The sequence below is a fragment of the Elephantulus edwardii genome, unplaced genomic scaffold, assembly GCF_000299155.1.
Source record: "Elephantulus edwardii isolate Elephantulus edwardi_28Jun2011 unplaced genomic scaffold, EleEdw1.0 scaffold00034, whole genome shotgun sequence".
Classification (NCBI taxonomy): domain Eukaryota; kingdom Metazoa; phylum Chordata; class Mammalia; order Macroscelidea; family Macroscelididae; genus Elephantulus; species Elephantulus edwardii.
In genome coordinates this window covers 11,264,357-11,289,232 of record NW_006399784.1, presented here as the reverse complement: position 1 = coordinate 11,289,232, position 24,876 = coordinate 11,264,357, and the positions used below count along the sequence as shown (strand labels likewise).

Genomic DNA, 24,876 nt, shown 5'->3' with positions numbered 1-24,876 from the left:
AGGGTTTAGGGCTGTTGTGCATAGGGTAGCTATGAGTCGGAAACAACTCGACGGCACATAACAACCACAACAACAATATTAGTGAAATATTTAACCCAGAAACATCCGGAATATTATGAATATTTCAAAAGGCAGCACAGGATAACCAAGTAAAGTATTACAATGAAATATGCAAGCAGTTAGTGTCAGAAAATCAAAAGGGCTGAACTCGCTCGACATTTCTTAAGCTCAAGGAACTGAAGAACAAATTCAAACCTCAAGTTTCTCTAATCAAGGATGGTTTAGCCAGAATATTAAATGATCCAGGAAGTGTTAAAAGAAGATAGAAAGAATATACTGAGTCACTGTATCGAAAGGAATTGGCAGACACAGAAGAATTTAATGAAACAATATATGAGCGTATAGTGATGAAGGAAGTAGTTCAAGCTGCTTTGAAGGAAATAGCAAAAAAAAGGCCCCAGAAATAGACGTTATACCAATCGACATATTTAAGTTAACAGATGCTGCCTTGGACTTGCTCACCAACTTCTGCCAAGAAATCTGGAAAACAACCACTTGACTGGAAGTTGGATGTTTCCATACCAACGAAGGGTGACCCAACAAAGTGTTGAAACTATAGAACAATATCATTTATTTCACATGCAAGCAAGATTCTACTGAAGATCATCCAAAAATGAATGGAACAGCACATCAGCAGAGAACTGCCGGAAGTCCAGGCTGGGTTTAGAAGGGGTCATGATACTAGGGATATTGTAGCTGATATTAGATGGATCTTAGCTGAAATCTGGGAATACCAGAGGAATGTATATCTGTGTTTCATTGATTATGCAAAGGCGTTTGAATGTGTGAATCATAACAAACTGTGGCTGACTCTGAGAAGAATGGGAATCCCAGAACACTTGATTGTGCTAATGAGAAACCTATACTTGGACCAAGAGGCAGTCATCAGAACAGAGCAGGGAAACACTACATGGTTCAAAATTGGGAAGGGCATAGACCAGGGATGTTTCCTATGTCCATACCTTTTCAACCTGTATGCGGATTAGATTATCCAGGAGGCTGAGCTCTATGAGGAGAAATGTGGTGTCAGGATTGGTGGAAGATCTATCAACAATCTGTAATATGCAGATGTGATTGTGATTGTTCACTGCTCCACAGTCAACACTCTTGGCACCAGTAGCCAGGAAATGAAAAGGAATATTGCCATGGAAAAGTCTGCTGTTAGGCATCTCTCCAAAGTACTGAAGAGCAATGGTGTCTCTCTGGAGACTAAGGTGCATCTGATACAGGTAATGGTCTTTGCAATCACTTGTTATGCATCAGAGAGTTGGACAGTAACCAAGGAGGATAGAAGGAGAATTGATGCTTCTGAGCTGTGGTGCTGGACAAGAGTATTGAGAGGACCATGGACTGCTAGGAAAAGAAACCGATTCATCCTGGAAAGGGTTAAACTGGGGCGGCTCCTTGGAGGCAAGGATTCTGAGGCTCCATCTAACATACTTTGGACATGTTGTAAGGAGGGACTCGTCCTTGGAGAGGGACATCATGCTTGGGAGGGTGGAGGGACTGCACAGGAGGGGAAGAACCTCTATGATGTGGATTGATGCAGTGACTGGGGTAATCAGGATGGGAATGTCAGAGACAGTGCGATTGTCACTGGACAGAGTAGAATTTAGGGCTGTTTTACATAGGGTCGCTTTGAGTGGCAAGCGACTTGACGGTACATAACAACAACAACAACAACTACAACAACAAAAACCTATTAATGAAATGGTATATTGTTTTATAACTATTATATAAATTATATTTTGAAATTGATGTTCTTCTAGATGGTCACAATTTCATCTATTAAATATCACAGTGATTGATTGCCTTTTCCCCTATTAAATATAATAAAAATTAACTTAGAATTATTATCAATCTTTTTTCTCAAAAAATTAGAACACCAATAATACAAACTTAAGTCTTTATTATTATAATTGGATATGTTCTTTAAATAAGTATGACTCTATTATACTGAGATTTCCTCCTTTGCAGACCAAACCACATCCTCTGTCATCCACTAACTTATAGGGACTCTATAGGACAGAAATTATTTATCCTGTAGAATTTATTATATTGTGTAATCTTTACTGGAACAAACCATCACATCTTTCTCCTATGGAGTAGCTGTTGGAACCAAACTACTGTACTTTGTTTAATAAATGAACACTTTACCACTGTACAACCATAGCTCATTTCTCCTATTCCAAGGAACAGAAAATGTGAGGGAAAATAGGAAGAAAAGAAAGGGTGAGAGTATATTCTAGAGAGTATATTATTTCAAAAAATTATTTCAGTAAAATTATTTCAAATGTGGATTTATTTCAGTGTTTCTGGAATATTAGATTGTATTTCCAAAGACATTATTATTTTGAATTATGGAAAGAGATAATAAAACAACTATTTACAACTTTACAATTGATAAACGCTGTTTTCACTGGAAGGTGGCTCTAGGGACTTAGAATATTAAATTTCAAACCTACATTCTATCACGAGAAAGTGGCCGTTTAAGATCAAATTTCTGTCTGGTAATGAAATTTGGTATAAAATTGCATTAGGACTTCCCATTATATTACAAGAAACATAGTCATTGCAATTGAGTGGATTCTAACTCAGACAATTCTAATGGAAAAATGAGGGTTCATATAGATGAAACTCTGTAGCTAGTCTCTTCAGAACAACAGTCTGTGTTAAGGAACAGCCTGGACAGTGTGAAGTGTACCATTTGATGAACACAGACCAACACTGAATGCTGTGATATTTAAAAATATCCAGATGGAAAAGATTATATTGAAACATCGTGAAATAATGACAGAATGTTGCTCATCAATTTGAGAGTTGATATCTGATACTATTGAAATTGAAAGAAATTTCTGAATGACCAAGTTAAAAAGAAAACAATGACAAAACAAATTTGTGCCACTGTTTTATTTCTAAGGCCTAGTATTTTATCAGAATTCAAGTTTTGGCTTTCTTTTTGTGAATAGAGGTTCACTTGGGAACTCTATTGAATAGAATGTTCAGAGTCTTGCCTAGAACTTCAGTTTCTTAGAATTTAGAGGACATTTAGAAATTTAATTAACATTTGAAATGAAAAAATACTATTCAAAATTTCAGACATCAAATCTTTCAAACTTTTTTTGAGAATGCCCTTTCATTACCATTCAGTGCCTATTAATTGTTTAAATTGTTCATAAAATACTATTTTTGATGAGTTTTCTCAGGTATTGGCGAGTACTTGATTAGCTTCACTTTTAACATGGTTTTAATTCTTTTAAAAATCATCCTTTCCCAATGCTGATGACTTCACATGTCTGCATGTTTAAATTTTGCATTTTGTAGATTGTTAATAAAGGCTTATCTTCTCCTTCAGATTACCTCAAATAAATCTTAAGATTTAATAGAATAGGTTTTAATTTGATTCATTGACAATATCTGCAGTATTAACCCTTAGCTTCTCAGTTATGGTAATTCTTTCAAAGTATTATTTTCTTTTTTAGCTTCTGCTTCTTGGAAGCTAAAGTACAAAGAAGAGGGGGAAGGAAGAACAGTATAGATTAATAGAATCTTAATATGGCCAGCTCAATAAAGTGATAGAGAATAAAATAAATATAAACCTTCAGGAAGGAGATAATGGGAAAGGAAACATCAAAAGGCACAACATATCAATATTTCCCCCATCTTTTAGTGAATGCAACTTGTGTATAAATTGAAGAAATAAAAGAGAACTGTGTGAGCTAAAGTATGTGAAAATAACAAAATGTGCTTTCAAAGTGAGATACAGACAAAATATAAACCTGCTCTTTTCGTACTTTCTATGTGAGATTCAAACTTTTAGGAAGTAGAATACCAGCCTGAGATGTGGAGTTAAAACAAATTTAGCACTCTAGAAACAGAAGTTGGGATAGGAATTTGTGTGTACATTGTAAAATGAGCAAGTGCTTGTAGGAGTGACTTCTAAGAGACTGTAGGAAACAAGGAAGAAAGGGAGTCTAGATAAAAATAGATTTTATATAAGATTTGCCTTTAGCCTCTTCTTTTGTGGATATCTGTTCCAAAACTGACATTTCCAACTTTAGGTGAGGCAAGTTTTCTGGGACTTAGTCTCCGGATATGGTTTCAATTTTCCAAGGACAGTCCTTAGGGAAATATAAGTCGCAGGCCAAATAGAGATGGAAACTTGAGGATAGTTCGGCTTAAGGTATCTCTGAATATCTTAATGGGTTACTAATAGTATCTGCTACAAGAAATTTGCTTCAAAGGTCATAAGAAATTATTTGATACCCCAAGGTCTCTTTCTGAAATTCTACTCTGACAACTCAAAATGTGACTACCATGTCCAGTTCCCAAACTACTACCACCTCTATGCTGATTTCTACAGACAATGACAAAGAAGGGAGTGTAACAGGGTTGTATTCCCTCTCCATATCTATTCAATCTGTATGCTGAATAAATTATTTGAGAATCTGAACTCTAGGAAGAGGAATATGGCATCAGGATCAGAGGGAGACTCATCACCTGTGTTAGGCAGATTACACAGTCTTACTTACTGAAAGTAAGGAGGACTTAAAGCACTTATTACAGAAGATCAAAGAATATTGCCTTCAATATAGATTAGATCTCAATGTCAAAAAACACAGATTTTTTACCCTTGGAACTACAGGCAACATCATAATTGTTGGAGCAAAGATTCAAACAGTCAACAACTTCATCTTACTTGGATTCACAGTTAACATCCTTTGTACTAGCAGTCAGGAAATAAGGAGACATATTTCATTGGGAAAGTCTGCAGTCAGAGACCTCTCCAAATTATTGAGAAATATTAATGTGGTCCATGAATAAGAGGAAGGCTCTCAACCAGGTGGACTAACACAATGACTGCCACAATGGGTTCTACTGTCAGCAAGTGTAAGGATGGACAAGATAAGACAGGGTTCAGCCCTGCTGTTTTTATGTCACTTTGGGTTGTACTCAACTCAGCAGCACATAATAACAACTAACAGTAGTCAATGGATGGGAGTTATCTAGATTGTGTAATAGGTAATATTAAGGCAACAATGTGAAAGTATGGATATGGAAGTAATTAGTCTTCTCAGTATGCACAAATAATTTAGCCTGAGGTTGCAGGCAACTTGATGGCACATAACAACAACAACAACAATGCAACATGCCCTATAGGAAATTCTGATAATATAATGAGTAAGAAATTGTGCTGCCAGTCCAAAGGAATGCAATTCAAATTCACCAGATGCTCTATAGGAGAAAGATGGGTAATCTCCTCTTATGTAATTTATTGTCTCTGAAAATTGACTAAATTTGTCAGCAGTGGGTTGATTCTGACTTGACAGCATGTAACAACAATGTATCTCTCTCTGTATTGAGAGATTGAAATATTTTTTTTTTCTCTGAAGAGACTGAATATCTAAAGAAAAGAACACTAATTACTGGCACCACAGCATCTCACTTCATTGTCTTTCTTATGGTGAGGCATACAAATCTGTGAGTCTTGTCCATGAACAATGAGATTACAAGAAACTTGTATTACCTCACACTTAAACAGTTAAGCATAAACCTGCATATTATAGAAGGCTTGGCCATGAATAATAGACCAACAGAAACATGACAGAAAGAACAATATGTAAAAAATTGTAATTAACATCTTCAGAGAAATGAGAGAAAACATTTTTCCATAAAAATAAAAAATGGTTACAATAAGTAAAGGGAAGAATTAGAGAGTAAAAAAGAACTTTACTTGGTTGCCCACTTTGCAGACCTAAGAATACAATAGACCTAAGAAGAGGGTACTACAATCAAGCAGAAGACTCACTCTCAGAGCCAGTACAATATCGTGTTGGGGAATTAAGGGCTTGCAACTCCTTGAAAGGGATACTGCTCTAGGTAGGATATCTGATTGACTTGAGGCTAAGCCACAGACCAAAAAGGACAGCACAATTTCAGAGAAGGGACTGCAATCAGACAAGAGACTCACTGCTAAAGCCAGTACATTGAAGTGCTATGGTGGAACAATAACTACTCCAGGTCAGAAACGTGGCTGTGACACTCTGCAGACCAAAGAGGGCACTAAACTTCAGGAAAGGGGGCCACAGTGAGGCAAAGTTTCTGCAGAGCTGCACTGCAGACCAGAGAGGATCTGAAGGACTTTATGAAAAGCAAAATGTCTTGTTCCACAGGCCCAGAAAGAATTTCCAATGGAGTGAGTAGCCCAACCCCAAGATGAAACACTTAAAGTCTGCAACTAATCAACAACATCATAAGGACAAAGAATTGTCTACAACTTATGCAGATACAATAGAAACAGCTTAACAGATACCAAGAAAAACTTCATTTAATATCAAGAAAGCAGCAGACAGCTTCAAACATTATGAAAACACAAAAGAAGATTTCTCCTAAAAAAAAAGTAGAGCATATTGCAGACGCAAAGATTAACCCAGAGACAAGAAGGCAGAAAATATATACTGCTGTGGAGTTATATTGTGGAGTTTGTCTCTCCATACGGCTTTTCCAGTGTAGATGACTGACTATGTGGAGGGACATGACTTTGAGAGTGAGGTGTTGTGGCCTATCCACAAAGAGATTGGCTATCTACCATTCCACAAGGGACTGGTTAGACTCAGCAATCTACAAGAGGATTAACTAGTCCCACCAATAAATAGAAAAGCTCTAGCTGCAGACATAAAAAAAATTTTACTGCACCAGAAGAGATTCTTAGCCTAGCCAGAGAAGAGAGACATCTTCCAACATATTTGAGGTTGCAGCAGCAGCAGCAGCAATAACAACTAAACTGGAGAATTGGATGTGAGATGAGATTTTGGGTTGGTGGAAGCCAGTGTTGGCAGGACTGAGAACATTGTGGCCTTGAAGCTCAAGGGTGAGGTACTTGTGTGCACAATTTTGGAGCTGTCTTCACTTTATTTTGTTGTTGTTGTTAAGTGCCATTGAGTCATAGACGACTAATAGCGACCCTGTTAATGAAAGACCTGAGTAATGTTCATAGAGTTTCCAGAGGCAAGCCATTTTGGAAATGGATCTAACTCCTGATTGCTACTTTGAATTATAACTTTTTAACTCCCCTAATACGGATCTGTGAGATCTGTGGATTTTGGACCGAGCCAAGCAGTAAGATTGGTTTTGTTGCTAAGTGCTATCAAGTCACTAACAACTCATAGCACCCTTATGTACAACAGCTCTGGATCCTGCTCCATCCTGTGCCAACCTCATTTCTGACACCCCCACCCTATTTATTCCGGAGTCAATCTATCTCTTTGAGGGTCTAAATGATGGAAGAAAGAAAGGAAATAATAAATAAAGTTAATATTCCAGAGACAGAATGCCTGAGGAAATATATCAATACAGAGGAACATGAAAAGCTACAGAATATATTTCAAAAGATGGAAGAATTGATACTATAGATAAAGGGGTACAAGAACTTAAAAAAATCATCACAAAATATAGAAGGTGAGCTGAACACACTGGGGAAAACAGAAATTCATAAAAACACAATCCAGAATATCAAGACCAAAATTACAGAAGTTTCCAACATGTTGGAGTGACAAAAACAAACAAAAAAACAAAAAGGAAAAAAAGAAGAGATGGAACAGAAAGCAAGCTGAAAGATAAGAACTTCATGGGACTGTAAGAGAAGAAAAATCAGAGAGGAGACAGAAGGAAAATGATGAAAACATTAGATTCATGTGGGATAACGTCAAAAGGATCAGAATTACAGAACATGAAGAAGACAGAGGAAACACTGAGAAAATTGTGCAAGAGGCACTAGAAGTAAACTTCCCCAGAATTCAACAGCTATGCTCTATGGAAGTGTCAAGAGTCTGGTTTTGCAAAAATACACAACTTTGCAAACCTCCAATGACAGTTGTATTCTGCACGCTTCAATTTCCTGCGCGTCAAAGTCAACTCCACTACAATATATTTTGGTTTGGGGGTTTAATTCTTAATGTAAGAAATAGAAGGGAGCTCTGGTGGTCTAGTGCATAATTTGCTGTGCTGCTAGCAGAATGGTCAGTGATTTGACTCCAAAAGTCCTTCAGTGAGAGAAAAATGGGCAGTCTCTTAAAAATATTTCTAACCTCAGAAATCAGAGAATTTTCATAAATCAGAACTGAATTGGAAGCCATAGGTTTTAGTGTTTTGGTCTACCAATAAAAAAAGAAAATACCATGAATGCCTTCAGGATTCTGACATTTTCAGTTTAAGATTATACACTTAGTCAAAACACCAGTTAGACAAAATGCCAAGGCAAATATATTTTAAGGAATATTATTGTTGTTAGGTTTCATCAAGTCAAATACAACTCATAGGAACACTGTGAAAAATAGATCTGAATCCTGTCCTATCCTGTGCCAAATTCACTATCTCTAATACTTGAGTCCATTCCTGCAGTCTCTTTGTCAATCATATATAATACAAAAAGATTATCTCTCTCTGTCTCAAGCAAATATTGGATATCTCTCACAAAGAAAGGTGCATAAAAGAAAAATAAGAGCAAATAAGGAAACAAGAGAACCTAACTCAGAAAATTTACTGAGGGTGACAGCTGTGGGAGTAATTGAAAAGAGAAAACAGTACAGATTGGAGCTTTATATAAGAGTCCTCTGAGAAATAAAACATTCAGTAAAAAGGAAATAAATGGCTTGATACATTGGTGTATTTTGTTTACACAATGCTTTAGTCACATTGTCATGCAAAGACCTGATAGAACAACTAAATTCAAGCAACCAAAAGATAGGTATATAATAAGCTTTCATCATAAAAAAATTAGATTATCAACACTATGTGGAAAAATGGTTCAAAAATAGAAATACAATTATAGCTAGTTTTTAACTATAATATAAATAACAGTAAAGCTATAAGTATAAAAGTGGGACACATAATTGAGACGTTTCATAATGTAAATAATTTGCATATTCATCTAACATATATAAAACTCAATAAAAACATCTAAAAATTAAAGAGCAATCAAAGTATATCATGCAGAAATATGGAGATTAATGCCTGAAAAAATTAGCAATGCTATAATGATTACTTCAGAGCAGTTTGACTGCTGAGAGGGATACAATAGAGAATTTATGATTTTGTAAAAAAAATAAAATTAATTTTATTTTGGTTTGCATGCAAAATTCATACACTTTGTGTTTCACACTTTTCTTCATTCACATTGTATTTCATATAATTATTCTTATACATTGTTTTATAAAACTTATCATCACTAAATTATGCCCATCATTCCCTCACCTTTTCAGGTCTCATCTTGATCTTCTCTATTTACTTCATCCCCTCCCTCTGCTCACCAAATTGTGTGACTCAGTGATTGCTTGCCTATCTTCCCATCCTCACTCCTCTGTTCCTTCCTCTTTCCCCTTTGGACCTTTATACACATTTTACTATTTATCCTTCTATTTTTACAGTAATGGGCTTATTATGCAGGTTTTTGTTCTGTGAGACTGAGTTGGTTCACTCAGTATAATGCTCTTTAGTCTCTTCCATGCTACATCGTATTCTTTGAAATAGTTGCTTCTGAGTGCTGTGTGGGAATGTATTAGTTTTGTTGTCTATTTTTGCATTATTTGCAAAATATTTATTTTCATATTCAAATAAACACAAAAATTTATTACTTCAAGTGACAAATATTATAAAGTCATTTTTATTTTACATCAAAGATGAATATCTATGACTTTTAGGATTCAAGTTTTATAATTAAATTTGCGATACCTCCTTTAATTATTTGGGAGAATAAAAGTGTCTGAGATACTGTAGTTGTTAGGTGTCATTAAAATGACTATGACTCATAGTGACTCTATGAGCAACATATCTGAATCTTGTCCTATCCAGTTATGAGGATATTCATAATTCTGACTTTTTAAAAGTCTGACTATACCTATGTGCCTGTATGCTTATTTTGAGGTAAAAACTATGACAGCACAATTTTTGTAATCTATGGAAATATTAGGGCACTCTGGTAGCTTCTTCTGGTTACCTACCATCAAGTCAGAACTAATCCACAATGGACCCTTCAGTGGGATTTGGGTTTTCATTTTCAGAGGCAGTTAATGACACCAAAAGAGATTGCCCATCCTTTTCAGTGGAGCAGCTGGTGGATTCAAACCAAGTACCTCTGGAATTACAATGTAGCTTCTTACTACTAGGACAACAGAGCTCAGTGTATACCTAAAATATACAGTTTGAATCTACCAGCTGTTCTGTGCAAGAATGATGGGTAATCTCCTTCCCGTGTGATTTACTGCCTCTGAAAACACATGGGAGGGTCAACTATGAGTTGGTTCCAACTTAACGGTACTCATTAAAACACAGTAACATTATGTCAAGGCTTTAATACAGACAAAATTCACTTTATAATGCAAGAAAAATTGAGTTTTAAAAATAAGTTCATACAATGTATGAAACACTTTTGGAATTAATGGGGTATGCTTTAATTGTTCTTAAATAAGTAGTGGACCTTTGCTATCTTTTCTGGTAACCTCGTGTTAAGAAGCTGTGCTGCAATCCCAAAGACATGTGGATAAAAGCCACCAACTGCTCTGGGGAAGAAGGATGGACAATTTTCTCCTGTGTAATTAACTACTTCTAAAAACCCAGCTGGAGGGTCAGCTAAAAGTTAGTTTTAACTTAGTGGTATACAATAACAACATTGTCTCTTAAAAGCCATACGCACCTATGTTTATTTTGGCTTTGTTCACAACGGCAAAGAGTTAGAAACAACCAAAGTGCACATCAACAAACAAGTGAATAGAGAAGCTCTGGTATATTCATGTGATGGAATATTATGCTGCATTGAAAAACAAAAAAAACTCATGAACTATTTCACAAAATGGGTGACCCTGGAGGACATCATGCTGAGTGAAAGATCTGTCACAAAAAAGACAAATACCACATAGGCCCACTGTTATAAAAAGGACTGACATAGGAGTTGGGAGAAACTGAGAAATGTGGGATAAAAAATGTATAATGCACTGAAATAGATGAGGGAGAGAACTGTTTAAAAGGGATATGTGATTAGGTATTATTGCCATGACAGTAGTCCAGAATGAAGGTAGCATAGTGGAGTGGACTTGCAGGGAGGGACTGGATAACAATGAAGGAATTTTTCTTTTACTTTTCAAAAAGAAAAGCGAAGTGGAGGGAGGAGTGGGCAGGGAAAAAAAGTGCAACAATGAATGAATGGAAATAGAGAGTCTCTGTAAATTTTCATTAAGATAAAATTTTTTAAAAATCTGGTAATTTCTCTCAATTGAGTGAATGAATAATTTATACAGGACTACAATATTGTAGCTCTTAGAGAAAAAATGTAATTGTCTCTAAACACATAGTACTCTATTGCAGACTCAATAGATAAAATCCAATCCTTACTCATAGAAGACTTCTCTCTATAAAAGAAGACCTAAAGTACTGAGTATCAAGCAACAAATATTGTTAAAATACCTCCGATGACATTAAGATTATAGAAGACACTAGTGAAAGAGCATTGATTAATAAATATGCAAAACAGTTCTAGTAGCTTTTTATCTGTTATGTTTTAAAAGAAAATACATGACACCACAATTAAATTGTTTGATTAATATTCATTTGATTCACCATAGAGAGCATAACTTAAATGTGGTTTTGTTTTATTTTGTCTTTGCTAGGGTTTTACAGATGGAGACTTACTAAAAATTCAATTTGGAGGTGCCAATGTCTCTGGATTTCAGATAGTAGACTATGATGATTCTCTCGTGTCTAAATTTATAGAGAGATGGTCAACTCTGGAAGAAAAAGAGTACCCTGGAGCACATACAACAACAATTAAGGTTGGTTTGCATTAGTTTCTGCTTCTGTCTTTCCTATGTACACTCTGTGATGAAAAAATGGTCGTGGAAAATTTGAAGGTAGAGAATAAGCAAGAGATTGGAGAGCACACATCAGCATATGACAAGCCTATTGATTTCAAAGTATATTTTTCATGTCACAATTAAGAAATAATTGGTCCTGTTATTTTTCTCCATAGTTTTCTACTTCCCTTTAAACGGAATGTAATTATTGATTCATTTAGCTTTCTTTGCTTTAAAAATCTTTATTTATTGGCTTCTGGACAAGGTACTTGGATTATAGCAGCAAATAAAAAGTCTGATTTTGGATTCTGCTCATAGTGTAATGGAGGGAAGGCAGAAATTGCAGGATGAAAGCCATAGAAGAATAAACAGCAGGCTCAGTGAGACAGAGGCAGAGGAGAGTATCTTATACCCTGGGAAGGAGTTACTGAGTGGGTAGCTTTTAGACTGAGATGTGAAGGATTTAAAGGGAAAACAAAGTACTCTTTAGAAAATGTTTTTGCAACAAATTGAAGCATAATAGTTGCCAAGTTGTTAATAATTTAAAAAAACACATAAAAACACATTACATGTGGGTCTAGAGCCAATAAGCATATAACCACACAAATATTTATAAATCGATATTAATTAATAGTCTCTGATAATTCAGAAATAAGATAAACTTGATATTGGCTTCACTAATGAAAAAGTAATTTTAACATTTTCTTCAATCAAATGTCACTTTGATGTCTTAGTAGTAAAATGTTGCACTACCAACACAAAAGGTGTTTAACCCTCCAGCAGGTTTTCAGTGGAAGTAAATGGCATGGGTGGAGAGTACTCATCTTTCTCCTGCAGGGTGGCTGGTAGATCCAAACCATGTGCCTTTGGTATTGCAGTGCAGCTTCTCACTACTAGGCCAACAAAGGTCTAACACATACAGGTATGCAGTTTAGACCCATCAGCTGCTCTTCCACAGAAGAAGGATTTACTGTTTCTGAAAACCTGTTGGCTTAGATATGAATCAGTTCTGGCTAAATGTTAGATAACACCAATAACATGCACTCAACAAAGAGAATTTTAAAACACTGTAAGTAATGCACTGCTCCAATTTAAGTGATACTCAGATTAATTTTATCCTTTAAGAGTTTGGATGTCTTGTTTGTACATATGTCTATGGACATGCATGAATTTCACTCCTTATATTAAATATTTCTACAAATTAAAGTAAGTTTTATTTCACATTTGCTGATGACCTTATTGAGAGCAAGAGTGGAAACAAAACTAGATTAAAAGCCGTTGGGAATGAGTGGAATGAGATGGCATTGCAATTTTTCTTTTAAATACTAATTTTGTTTGTGGTGGTGTAACCTGTAGGGAGTTGTGTTTCTCTGTGTTTCAAACCTACCAACTACTTCGAGGGAGAAGGATGGGCAGTCTCTCTCCTCCCATGTGGTTTACAGCTGCCAAAAACCCACCGGAGGGTTAGCTGTGATTTGGATCCCACTTAGTGTTTGAGATAATAAACTGACTACATCTGATTTGGTCAGGAGCAGTGTTCTGTCAGTTGCTATCACAGTCAAGCTTGTTTTACTTCACAGGGAGATTTGGTTTATTTTTAACATAGAAAATGGGTATAGTTGATTTTGTTTGTTTTTAATGGAAAATTATAGTTGTTTTTCTTTAAATATGTGTTTAACTCTGAGATTGAGTCTGCTTAAGAATTACATTCAGAAAAGTTTCCAATTGGCTATTATGAAATGATTAATGGTTTTTGCTATGGTTTGGGGGTGGTTTTTTCTTTTTTTTTTTTGTATGTATACAATATTTTTTGTGTTTCTCTCAAAAAAAAATTTGGCTAACTTGGTGTTTACTGGCTTAGATTGAGATATAGTATTTATAGTCTATTTAGAACGTGGTTTTATGGTGACCTCATCATGAAACAGGACTGCTGGGAAGGCAAATGGTCACCTCATTTTTCAGTCTTCACTAATTTATATTTCTGCTTGTGCCTAGTAAAGGTCCAACTGCTGGTCCATTTTGTGGGATTTCAGGCTTCCAGCCACAGAGCTGGGGCCGTGATCAAGAGCACACATAGCCTTTTTTCAAATGGACCAAACATGCCCCTTTTGAAGAGGTGGTTAATCATATTGTTGCTTTCCTCTTCTGCCTGTGGTGGGAGGGATAAAAGCAGAATGATTTTGGCTTGGGTTTGTTTTGTTTTGTTTTTTTCTCCTGGAAATCATATCATTATAAAGTTCATGTGTCATGAATCAAAATACAAAAGCAAATAGGGCGAATGAAAGATATTTGGCAATACATTCTATTAGATTTGTGCCAAAACCTAGTGCCGGATTTCACTCTGTTGAAAGACTGCCTGATTTCACATTGTAGGTCCTTCTCTTTTGGTAGCTTTGGTGCCTTTTTGGAGAGATCTTTATGTTCCTTCATTGTACAAAGAGCACTGATTATGATTGTACTTTGAAAAGCCTTGAGTTCAGAATTACTGTTTGGATTCATTGTTCTTATTTTCACAACACAGCTGGCTATTAGTAACTATGAAATTTATCTCAGTTTAAGGTGAGTACGCACAGACAAAAAGAATGTTGCCCAGAATTGCACTATTTGACAGGGTACCTACATGGCTGGTTTTCTATGGGATTAGTGTAAGATTTCCTGAGCCTTTCTCCTTAGACTGGAAGCTTTACTAAAACCTGTTCAGCATCATAACAAGAAGCACACCTCCACAGAGAATGAGTAGTGATTCCACACTAAGTACATTTTCTTGGAATGGAATATTAAGTCTCCTACAAGGAAGGAAAGAATTCTAACACTGACTCACAATTGCTCCCACACAATGCAGTCAACCCTCATATTTCCTGTTTCTGTAAAGATTATGTAACACTCAAATTTAACACGCTGTGGAAGCAGTATGTGCTAATAATGGTTAATAATTTTCTCCTGCCCGTTTTCCCAGACAGTTGCCATCATTTTCAGAAGTGTAGTTCAATTTTAACATGTTGTGATCTCCCTGTCCAAGCTTACTGGGAAACCTTTGATGACTGACAAAGGTCACTAGAGGAACCGTGAGGAGAAGGTGGATTTCTGTAGGAGTTCACCCTAATACAAACATCTATTCTTCATGTAGTACAGGGCTAGTCATGAAAATAAAATTTTAAAAAAACCATGAAAAATGCATGAATTCTGCCCTTGAAAAGACACAGTGTAATGGAAAAGACAAACAGGTCAATAAGCAGGTACAGGAGAGAATGGTGTACATAAAATACATCAGCTCCTTGAATGCCGGAAAGGGCAATGAGGGGAAAGAGATCAGGAATATTCTTCCAGAGAAGTGACACCTGATCAGAGTTTTGCCTATGGTTGAACAGGAGGAAAAGGGTAGATGAAAATGGGTCACAATTAAAGCAGCTCAGAGTTTTTAAACAGCATGAGGTGTTCAAGAAGGTATGTGGTTTTGCTTGTTGGAAGAACAATAAATATTTGAGACAGGTGGAGAGGCATACTATAGGAGTGACAAGAAGTAAGATTCTCAAATTGTTCTAAGAGTCAGTACTTGCAGAACTTGGCTTCTTTGATTATTTCTGGTTTTACATGCAGAAAAATGGAAAACTCTGTAGAGGACTAGATGGTATTCCCTGCTTATAAACAATGGCATATTCTTCATAAATTATCTGTTTAGGAAAAGGAACAAAATTTCAAATATGATCATTTCCCCTCATGTTGTCTCTGAGTTATTGACTGTACCAGATACTTTATTTAATATTTTAAATTACACTTTACTGCATTATAATAAAAGCAAGCAAACATAAAGCAAGTGATGGAGCAATGAAAGGTTTTAAAAGCACAGTCCATTTCATCAAACTCTTGCCATGGCTGGCTGTTAGAAATGATAAAAACTATATCAAGCTGGTAAAGTATTAAATAAATTAGTGTTTCCAAGATTGGTGTTCTTTAAATGCTAATGCAGCTTCTAGCTTCCATAGCTTCTTAATTAAAACCATTTTTATTCAGTGAATAAAACAAAACAGTAAAATCAAAGAAACTTTCAATATTTTTGGCTGTGTCCCATTAAATTCTATGTAGATACAAGATATCTCTGGAGTGATGAAACTGACATTCTAACTTTAGCTCATATTCACTAATTTGCTAATTCAGAGAAGCATTTCATCATCCAGTATATATTCACTGAGTTTTTACTTCACTTAAATTGTATGCTAAATGCAAAGCGTGAGACAAAGATCTACTCTTTTATACATTTTTAAGATTTTTATAGTCTTCAAACTAAAGGTTAAAAGTTATTTTGTGGTGTAAATTGTCCTACTGATATGAAGAATCAGTGTATTAAGTATTAGACTTCCTATTTCCCATCACCATCTCCTGTCCAGACTCAGAAAGTGAGTCCTTTTACAGTTATATTCATTTGACAGAAACTTCAACTAAGTTGAAAATTTGAAATTGTCTTTAACTTTTCTTTCTTCTTCTAAAGAGAAAGGAGGCCCCCTTCTATTTAGAGGACTAGAAATGCTTCTACTTGAGTCTTTGCACTGGCTGTTCCTCATTATTGAATATTATGTCCATAAAATACTTAGTGAGGGTTCCTCATCATTTAAGTCTATTCAAATGCTATCTTCTAAGGAAGTCAACAGGAAGTTGTTGCTGTTGTTATTAGGTAACATTGAGTTGTGTACGACTCTTTGTGGCCCTGTAATGGGAGGTAGTCTTTTAAAAATGGCACTGTTTGGCATTTACTCAAAATTTGAACCTAGAAACTTCCTATGACCCAGGAATATAGCCTGAGGAAATTAGAACTGAGAGACAAATGGAGATTCATACACTAATGTTCATAGCAGCATTTCCCACCATCTTAAGAACATGGAAACAATCCAAATGTCCAGCCGAAATTGAATGGATTGAGAAATTGTGGTATATTTACACAATGGAATACTATATAGCACTCAGGAACAATGATTTTGAAAAATATTATGTAAACTAGGAGAGGATGAAGAGCATTATGCTGAGTGAAATAATGCAATCTCATAAGGACAAGTGGTGGATAAGACTATTAATGTAAAAGTAGAAGGATAGCTTATAAAACACAAATGGGAACTCAAGGTAGGGGAGGGCTGAGAGTAGGGTGGGGTGAAACTAAAAGGTTGCACTGTTTGGTGGGTGGAGTTGGGGGAGGGAAAAGAAATGGGAAGTATCCAGACAAAAAGACAAGGTAGTGACTGGCAAAGTCCAATGGTGATTAATAATTATAAAGCATAATACATGAGAACAATTTTATGAAATACAAAGTGAATAAAGAATGGTGACACAAAGTATATGAACTTTGTAAACAAACCAATACAAAACAAAACAAAAATTGCAATTTTTACCAATTGTGGTATTGTACATAATCTTTTATCGATTTCTTCTTTTTAAACTTATTTATCTTTTAGTTTTCTAGCAAAATGTGCTTATTATTAATTTATTAATTACCTTGTTTAAGTATATTCTGCCAGAAAAGAAATTTCATGAGATCAGGAATAGTTTTGTTCACTGATATATAACAAACTTCTAGAATGAGGTTGGACATTTGTGTTGGCCGTTTAGTGCTGCTAGAACATATATGCGGCATATTGACAGCTTTAAAAAATTATTCACACAGTTTGGGAGGCTCATTGTTGCTGTTGTTAGGTGCTGTCATATCAAGTACAACTCACAGCAACCCTATGAATGAAAGATCTGAATCCTATTTTAACCTGTGCTATCCTTACATTTCCTGACGAGCCCATTGAGGCAGTCACTGCATCACTCCACTGTGTTAAAGGTCTTTCTGTTCTTTGCTGACCCTCCACCCTTCCTAGCATCAAGTCCTTCTCCAAGGAATAACCCCTCCTAGCAACATTCCCAATGTATGTGAGATGATATCTCGTCATTCTTCCCTTCACTCTGACTACACTGTTTCCAAGATGTATTTGTTTGTTCTTTTGGCGGTCCATGCAATGATCAGTGATCTTCTCCAGCACCACAAAAAGGCCTCAATTCTTCTTCTGTCATCTTTATTCACTGTCCAGCTCTAAGATGCATAGCAAGTGATCAGAAAGACTATGGCCTGACTCAGACACACCTGGAAATTGCTAGAAAACTGGATTGTTTAGGAGGCTAAAAGTCAAAATTAAGGGTGTCAAGTTCTCAGAGATATTCTTGATACCTTCAGTATGGAAAAGACAAATATTTCCATCAGTCTGGTGGTGGAATGGAGGTGTTTTGATGAAATCCTGAGAGATAGCTTGGAAGTAAACAGATGCTAGATCTTGTGAGTTTGTTGATATATTAAGGAGTTTTGTGTGTTGTTTTTTTAATTCTGAGATTTATAGGGAATCACTAGAAGAGATGTGATTATGGTTTAATTTGGAAATATTTCTCTGAATACTCTGGTAAGAATAGATTGGAGAGGGTATGGAGTGGGGCATAGCTGATAGTTATCTGAGTTAGGCTTGCAAGACGGAAATGGAGGATATAGGTAGGATTTTTTTTTCTTTTCACATTTACCGACTCAATGTCTTTACATGTAAAATAAGTAAACATTGACACATTGTGAAGCTCTGTCTCAGATAGTTGGACATGTAACCAAAAGGGACCGATCCTTGGAGAAGGACTTTATGCTAGGAAGGGTGAAGGGACAGTGCAGGAGAAGAAGACCTTGAATGAGATAGATTCCCTGGATGAGATGGATTGACATGGTAACTGGGGCAATGGAATTAAATATGTTGGAGTCAGTAAGACTGGCTCAGGATAGAGCAAGGTTCAATGCTATTGTACATAGTGTCACCATGAGTTGCATGTGACTTGATAGCACCTAACAACAACAACAACAACAAATAATAATATACAGAAGGAGCTCTGGTGACCTAGTAGATAAGGAGCAGTACTGCCTCCCCAAAGAAGCCATTCGAGTCCAATAGCTTCCCTGAAGGGGAAAGACTGGCAGTCTCATCCTATGTGATAATCCATCTGAAAATCCACTAAAGGGTCACCTGTGAGTTGGTTCTGACTTTATGTTGATGAGTTAGCTTAAGCTATAGTACAGAAACATTTCTTCACTTTGTGTTGTTGGGTAAATTCATATTAGCTACTTTTAGGTTAGTAGCCCTTAGAAAGCCACTGGGTGACACAAGGATCTTGATAATAGAAAAATGGGTTCTTTGATAAGCTGTAGAGGAACTAGTAATCCATTCAGATCGATAATTTCAATTAAATAACTAGCCACTTCACTCTTCTTAAGAGATTAAAAAATCATAAAGAAGCAAGTCATAAAGATTATTTATCACTATCTTAAAATATTTTATGAATTCTTCCACTGTTAGATGGTTATTTACTGGGGTTTTTTACAACAGTATGTAGGATAAGACCATCGCGTCTAACTTCTCACATCACAGCACCAGTCCTCTGGATATCCTACTAAGGAATTTCAACAGTAGGATACGAGTGACATTTGTGTGGCTCTTTACATAATAGTTTTCCTACCAGAGTCTCATTTCACTCTGAAATTCATTTTAAGGTACAGACTCAAACTTTATTAATTTTTGTCCTAAGAGAGTTATTAAGGTTCTGAAAATAGTATAATCTTTTCAGTCCAGTAATTAGTGTCTTACATTAAACCGTACCTTGGGGGTACGAATAGAATTAGTTCTTCCTCGTCAGTGTTTGAACTGACCAAAACCACCGCTGACGCACTCGCACCTCATCTCCTAATATGAAAACCTTTTACTACACCACAACCTAAAGTCTGACCATGCTTAGTTTGATTTTACTTTTTTTTGGAAAAGTGTATATGTGACTGAAATAAACTCTAAAGTTAAAAATCCTAAATTGATCCAAGAGGTGAGTCATTTGAATCCACCAGATGCTCTAGTGGAGAAGGAGGGACAATCTCCTCCTGTAACGACAGCACACACACACACACACACACACACACACACACAAAATAATAATAAAATAAAATTTTTTTAAAAATTAATAAATTGATAAAATGATAAATTTCACAAGTATTATAACATCTAAATATATATCATTTAAGACATGAAGATGCATGACTATTTGCCATTTTCGTGCAGTTTTTGTATTTCCTCTCTTCTTCAGATATAAAGGGAACAAAAAGGAGGTGATCTCTGCCAAATCTTTAATACTATGATTATATGAAAGGCTAATTTAATCACGCAATTAACCTATATTAATCTTTCTATACTTTAATGAATCTGATACTTCATGTAACTGCTGTCTCTTCTCTCAAAGGCTGTAGTGATGTACAGAGAGGGAAACAGCTTTTATCTTCAGATGCCAAAGAAAAATTCTAGTTTGGACAGTCTATAATATCTTTTACCTGTTGGTGCTGTTTTTAGTATTGGTTTTACCATCTCTGACTAATAGAGACCCTATGTACAACAAAACTAAGTCCTGCCGAATCCTCTACAAATCTCTGCTGTGCTGAAACACATTATTGCAGCTACTGTGTCTATCTTGTTGAATATCTCCTTCTATCCTACAGTAATGACTATGATGATCTTCCTTTATATAGGTTATAAGAAACAAGGAGCTGTCACTTAAAAAATATTCCTACAAAATGCAGCAAAGAAGGAGAGGGATTACAGTCAGGAAACAAAAAACAAACAAACATAAAAACACCAACCCACAAGAAAAGACTTGTCATTAAAGAAGCTTTTTCACAGGGGAAAATAAAAATTAGACTTTATCTTGATCAAGCCTTTCCCTCCTACTTTGGTGAATCTGACTATCCCTATCTCTATCTGAATTATTAAGTAATATTAAAGTTTCTGAATGCAAATTCTTGTCCTTAAATAAAATTTTATGGTCAGAGCCAATAACAAATCTGGATAATCTAGGTAAAAATATAGTGCTTTTTTAATGGGTTCCTTTTCCACCAAGAGTCTTTCACTGTAGAAAATTGTTTGCTTTATTCCTAGAAAATAATGAAGCATCTTAATTTTAGTTTATTGCTAATGGAACTCTTTTCACCCTTGAAAAATGTGATGCTTGTGTCCTTACAAAGGATGTTGGGTTTTTATGAAGATTTTATGTCTTATGCAGTGAAGTTTCAAAGGGCACATGTTAAAAATCTTTCACAGTAAATTAAAGATGACCTTATCACAGACAGCTCTTTTCTAGAGGTTGGACTATAGTTGGATTTGAGAGTAAAATAAGTGAATAATATGACATTTATAATGTATTTCCTAATGCTATTCTTTTTTTCCCTATCGCTGTATATGGTTGATAATCATTGTAAAAACTCTTAAACATAAAGCAAACTTCATGCAAATGTATAGGTTTGCCTATTTTTCCTAGAGTTTATAGCTGTTGATTCTCTCAGTCTATAAAATGAAGAAACTGAGAAACATATTAAACAAGATTCTTTAGAGAAATATACTAGTTTTATTAAACTAAATAATTAATACTATTTTTTAAAATGAGTCTACAATTTTTCAAGCAATACCATTTTTCACCTGCATGAAGCCCTATTTCTATACAAAGTTTTTGTACTAAGAACATTTTTTTAAATGGCAATTACTTTGGGCAACTCTGAGAAAATTAAACAAGCATTTTTACTGCGAGATTTCTCAGAACCTTTAAAATGGCAGTGTGAGAATCATTTCCCGAACTTACTAAATAATAATTGTGAAGTAGAAGGGTGGTTTCCAAAAACATGGTAAAAGCCACCCTGTCTTAAACTATTACAAAAAATAATAGAAAGAAAAAGAAGAAATTAAACCAGCTGGCCGATTACTTACATTATTGGTCTACTTTTCAAGTTAATGAATAGGACTGAGGGTATTTGTGACTCTGGGTTAAAGCAAAATTTTATAAATGGGATTCTTTCTGTATGAAATAGCTGTATAGGATACAATTTTTAAAAAAATTTTAAAAAACCCAACAACCCAAAACAGAGAAAACTTATTAGGAGTTATCAATCTCAGGTTTCACATGTGTTTTTGGTATTTTGTGCTGTAAGGTGGTTCTCTACCACAGAATGAAGCCCTGCCCTTTCCTAAGCCATCCTAAGTCACTCTCAGCTCTGTCGTTTTTAGGATCATTGTTGCTGTCACCCTGTCAATCCATCTCACTGAGGTTCTTCCTTTCCTTTCTTGACCCTCTATGTTTGCAAGCATGAGATCCTTCTCCAGGGACTGGCCCCTCTCACAGTATGTGAGATGAAGTTGTACTATCCACGCCTCTAAGTAGCACTCTGGTGGCACATGTAAAATTAGACAAAAGAAAAATAATTCCTTTTTCTTCACTTACTTTCCTTCCTAAAATTGCTATGAGACGGATGAAACAGATATTTTTACATTTTTTTTTCTTTTTATCCAGTGGAGAATTTTAATCCCTTGCCATTGAATTGATACTCATGGTCACTGCAAACTGCTCTGTAAGATTTTCTCACCTGTAATGTTCATGAAAATAGATCATAAGAGCTTTCTTTTTTGACCCCTGAAGCACCATTGCATGGATTTGAAACGCCATTGTTAAGCTAATATACCGCAAAGCATTTTTACCTTCTAGGGTCCTCTGGGAAACGGTATTATTAGGGGCTCTTGAATCTATTGAAATTCCTAGAAACCTGTTTTTAACAAACCAGAAACTTGCCCTATCCTTAGCCACCCTCGTGGTTTCCAGCATGCTCAAGGCCAGTGTTGTAGTCACTATATCAATCTATATGGGGTGGGGGGGGGTGTTGGGTGTTGTTTTGTTTTTGTTTTTTATTGGTGAGGATTTTTCTCTCTTTCTCTGACCCTCTACCTGTCCCAACATATCTTTTCCAGAGGAATGGTCCCTGCTGACAACATGCCCAAAGTGGTGAGATGCTTCATCGTTCCTGCCTCTAAAGAACAATTGGGTCATACTTCCTCTAAAAAAGATTTGGAGGTTTTGGTTTCTTTTGGGGGTTTTGTTCTTTTCTTTTTATTTTGTAATCCATAATATATCCAATATTCTTTGACAATAGCACAATTCAAAGACATACATTCTCCTTCAGTCTTCCTTTATTCATTGTCCAAATTTCTCATTCATACAAAGCTATTGAAAATATCATAGTTTAGATCAGATACACCTTACCTTTATACGGATATCTTTGTTCTTTAATATTTTAAAGAGAAAATTGTTATTAGATATCCTCAATGGAACACAACTTTTTTATTTATTGACTGCTACTACTGTGAGTGTTGATTATAAATACAAACAAAATTAAACAATTGACTGCAATTTTTTTTACAACCTCATTTTTTTCCTTCTTCATTTATCATAATGTTACCTATTTGGTCCAGCGGTGAGTATTTTTGTTTTCTTAATGCTGAGATTTAAACTATACTGAAGACTGTAGATTTTTATGAACTTCAGTAAGTGCTTCAAGTCTTCTTCATGTTCTGCAAGACAGGTTGTGTCACCTTCACAAAATATGTTGTTGATGAGCCTTGTTCTAGTCAAATTTTTATTCTTCTTCATATAGTCCAACTTCTAAAATTATTTGTTCAGCACATAGATTTAATGTTGTTGTTGTTGTTGTTATGAGCCATCGAGTCACTTACAACTCATAGTGACGCTATGTACAACAGCACTAAACTCTTCTCTGTCCTGTGTCAATTGCATTGTCTCTGACACTCCCATCCCAATTACGCCAGTCACTGAATCAACCTGCCTCACAGAGGGCTATCCGCTCCTGTGCTGTCCCTCCACCCTCCCAAGCATGATGTTGTTCTTCAAGGATTGGTCTCTCCTTCCAACATGTCCAAAGTATGTTAGACAGAGCCTCAGAATCCTTGCCTCCAAGGAGCCACCCGTTTTAACCCTTTCCAGAATCAATCTGTTTGTTTTCCTAGCAGTCCATGCTACTCTAAATAGTCTTCTCCAGCACCACAGCTCAAAGGCATCAATTCTCCTTTGGCCATGTTCCAACTCTCTGATGCATAACAAGGGATTGCAAACACCATGGCCTGTATCAGACACACCTTAGTCTCCAGAGAGAAAACATTGCTCTTCAGCACTTCAGAGAAGTCCCTAACAGCAGACTTTCCCATGGCAATGCGCCTTTTCATTTCCTGGATACTGGTGCCAAGAGTGTTGACTGTGGAGCCAAGCAAACTAAAGCTGTGAACAATCACCATCCCTTCACCATGCATCCTGATGCTGCCAATTGGCCCAGTGATGAGAATCTTTGTCTTCTTGACATTGAGCCTCAATCTATATTAGCAGCTGCCGTCTTTGACCCTCTGCAGCAAGTGCTTCAGGACCGCCTCACAAGTAGGGTTGTGTCATGTGCATGTCACAGATTGTTGATCGATCTTCCACTCATCTTGACCCCATATTTCTCCTCATAGAGTCCAGTCTCCCGGATAATCTGTTCTGCATACAGGTTGAAAAGGTATGGAAATAGGGCATCCCTGGTGTATGCCCTTCCCAATTTTGAACCATGCAATTTTTTTCCCTTGCTCTGTTCTGACGACTGCCTCCTGGTCCAAGTATACGTTTCACATTAGAATGATCAAGTGTTCTGGGATTCCAATTCTTCTCAGAGTCAGCCACAGTTTGTCATGGTCGACACAGTCAAATGCCTTTGCATAGTCAATGAAACACAGATAGACATTCCTCTCATATTCCCTGCTTTCAGCCAAGATCATCTAACATCAGCTACAATATCCCTAGTACCAGGACCCCTTCTAAACCCAGCCTGGTCTTCTGGCAGTTCTCTGCTGATGTGCTGTTCCAGTCATTTTTGGATAATTTCAGTAGAATCTTGCTTGCATGGGAAATCAATGAGATTATTCTATAGTTTCCACACTCTGTTGACTCACCTTTCTTTGGGATGGGAACAAATATAGATCTCTTCCAGCCAGTCGGCCAAGTGGTTGTTCTCCAGATTTCTTGGTACAACGTGATGAGCACATCAAGGGCAGCATCTGTTAGCTGAAATATGTCA

General features: G+C 36.0%; 1 protein-coding gene across 3 annotated transcripts in view; it reads left to right on the top strand.

The window, feature by feature from the left end:
- Positions 1-24,876, top strand: part of GRIA2 (glutamate receptor, ionotropic, AMPA 2) — a 290,552-nt gene that overhangs the window by 183,720 nt on the left and 81,956 nt on the right. For all 3 annotated transcript variants that reach the window (XM_006884445.1, XM_006884446.1, XM_006884444.1), the window contains exon 6: positions 11,721-11,882. In XM_006884445.1, the coding sequence (XP_006884507.1) occupies positions 11,721-11,882 (162 nt within the window). The remainder of the gene's footprint in view (positions 1-11,720; positions 11,883-24,876) is intronic.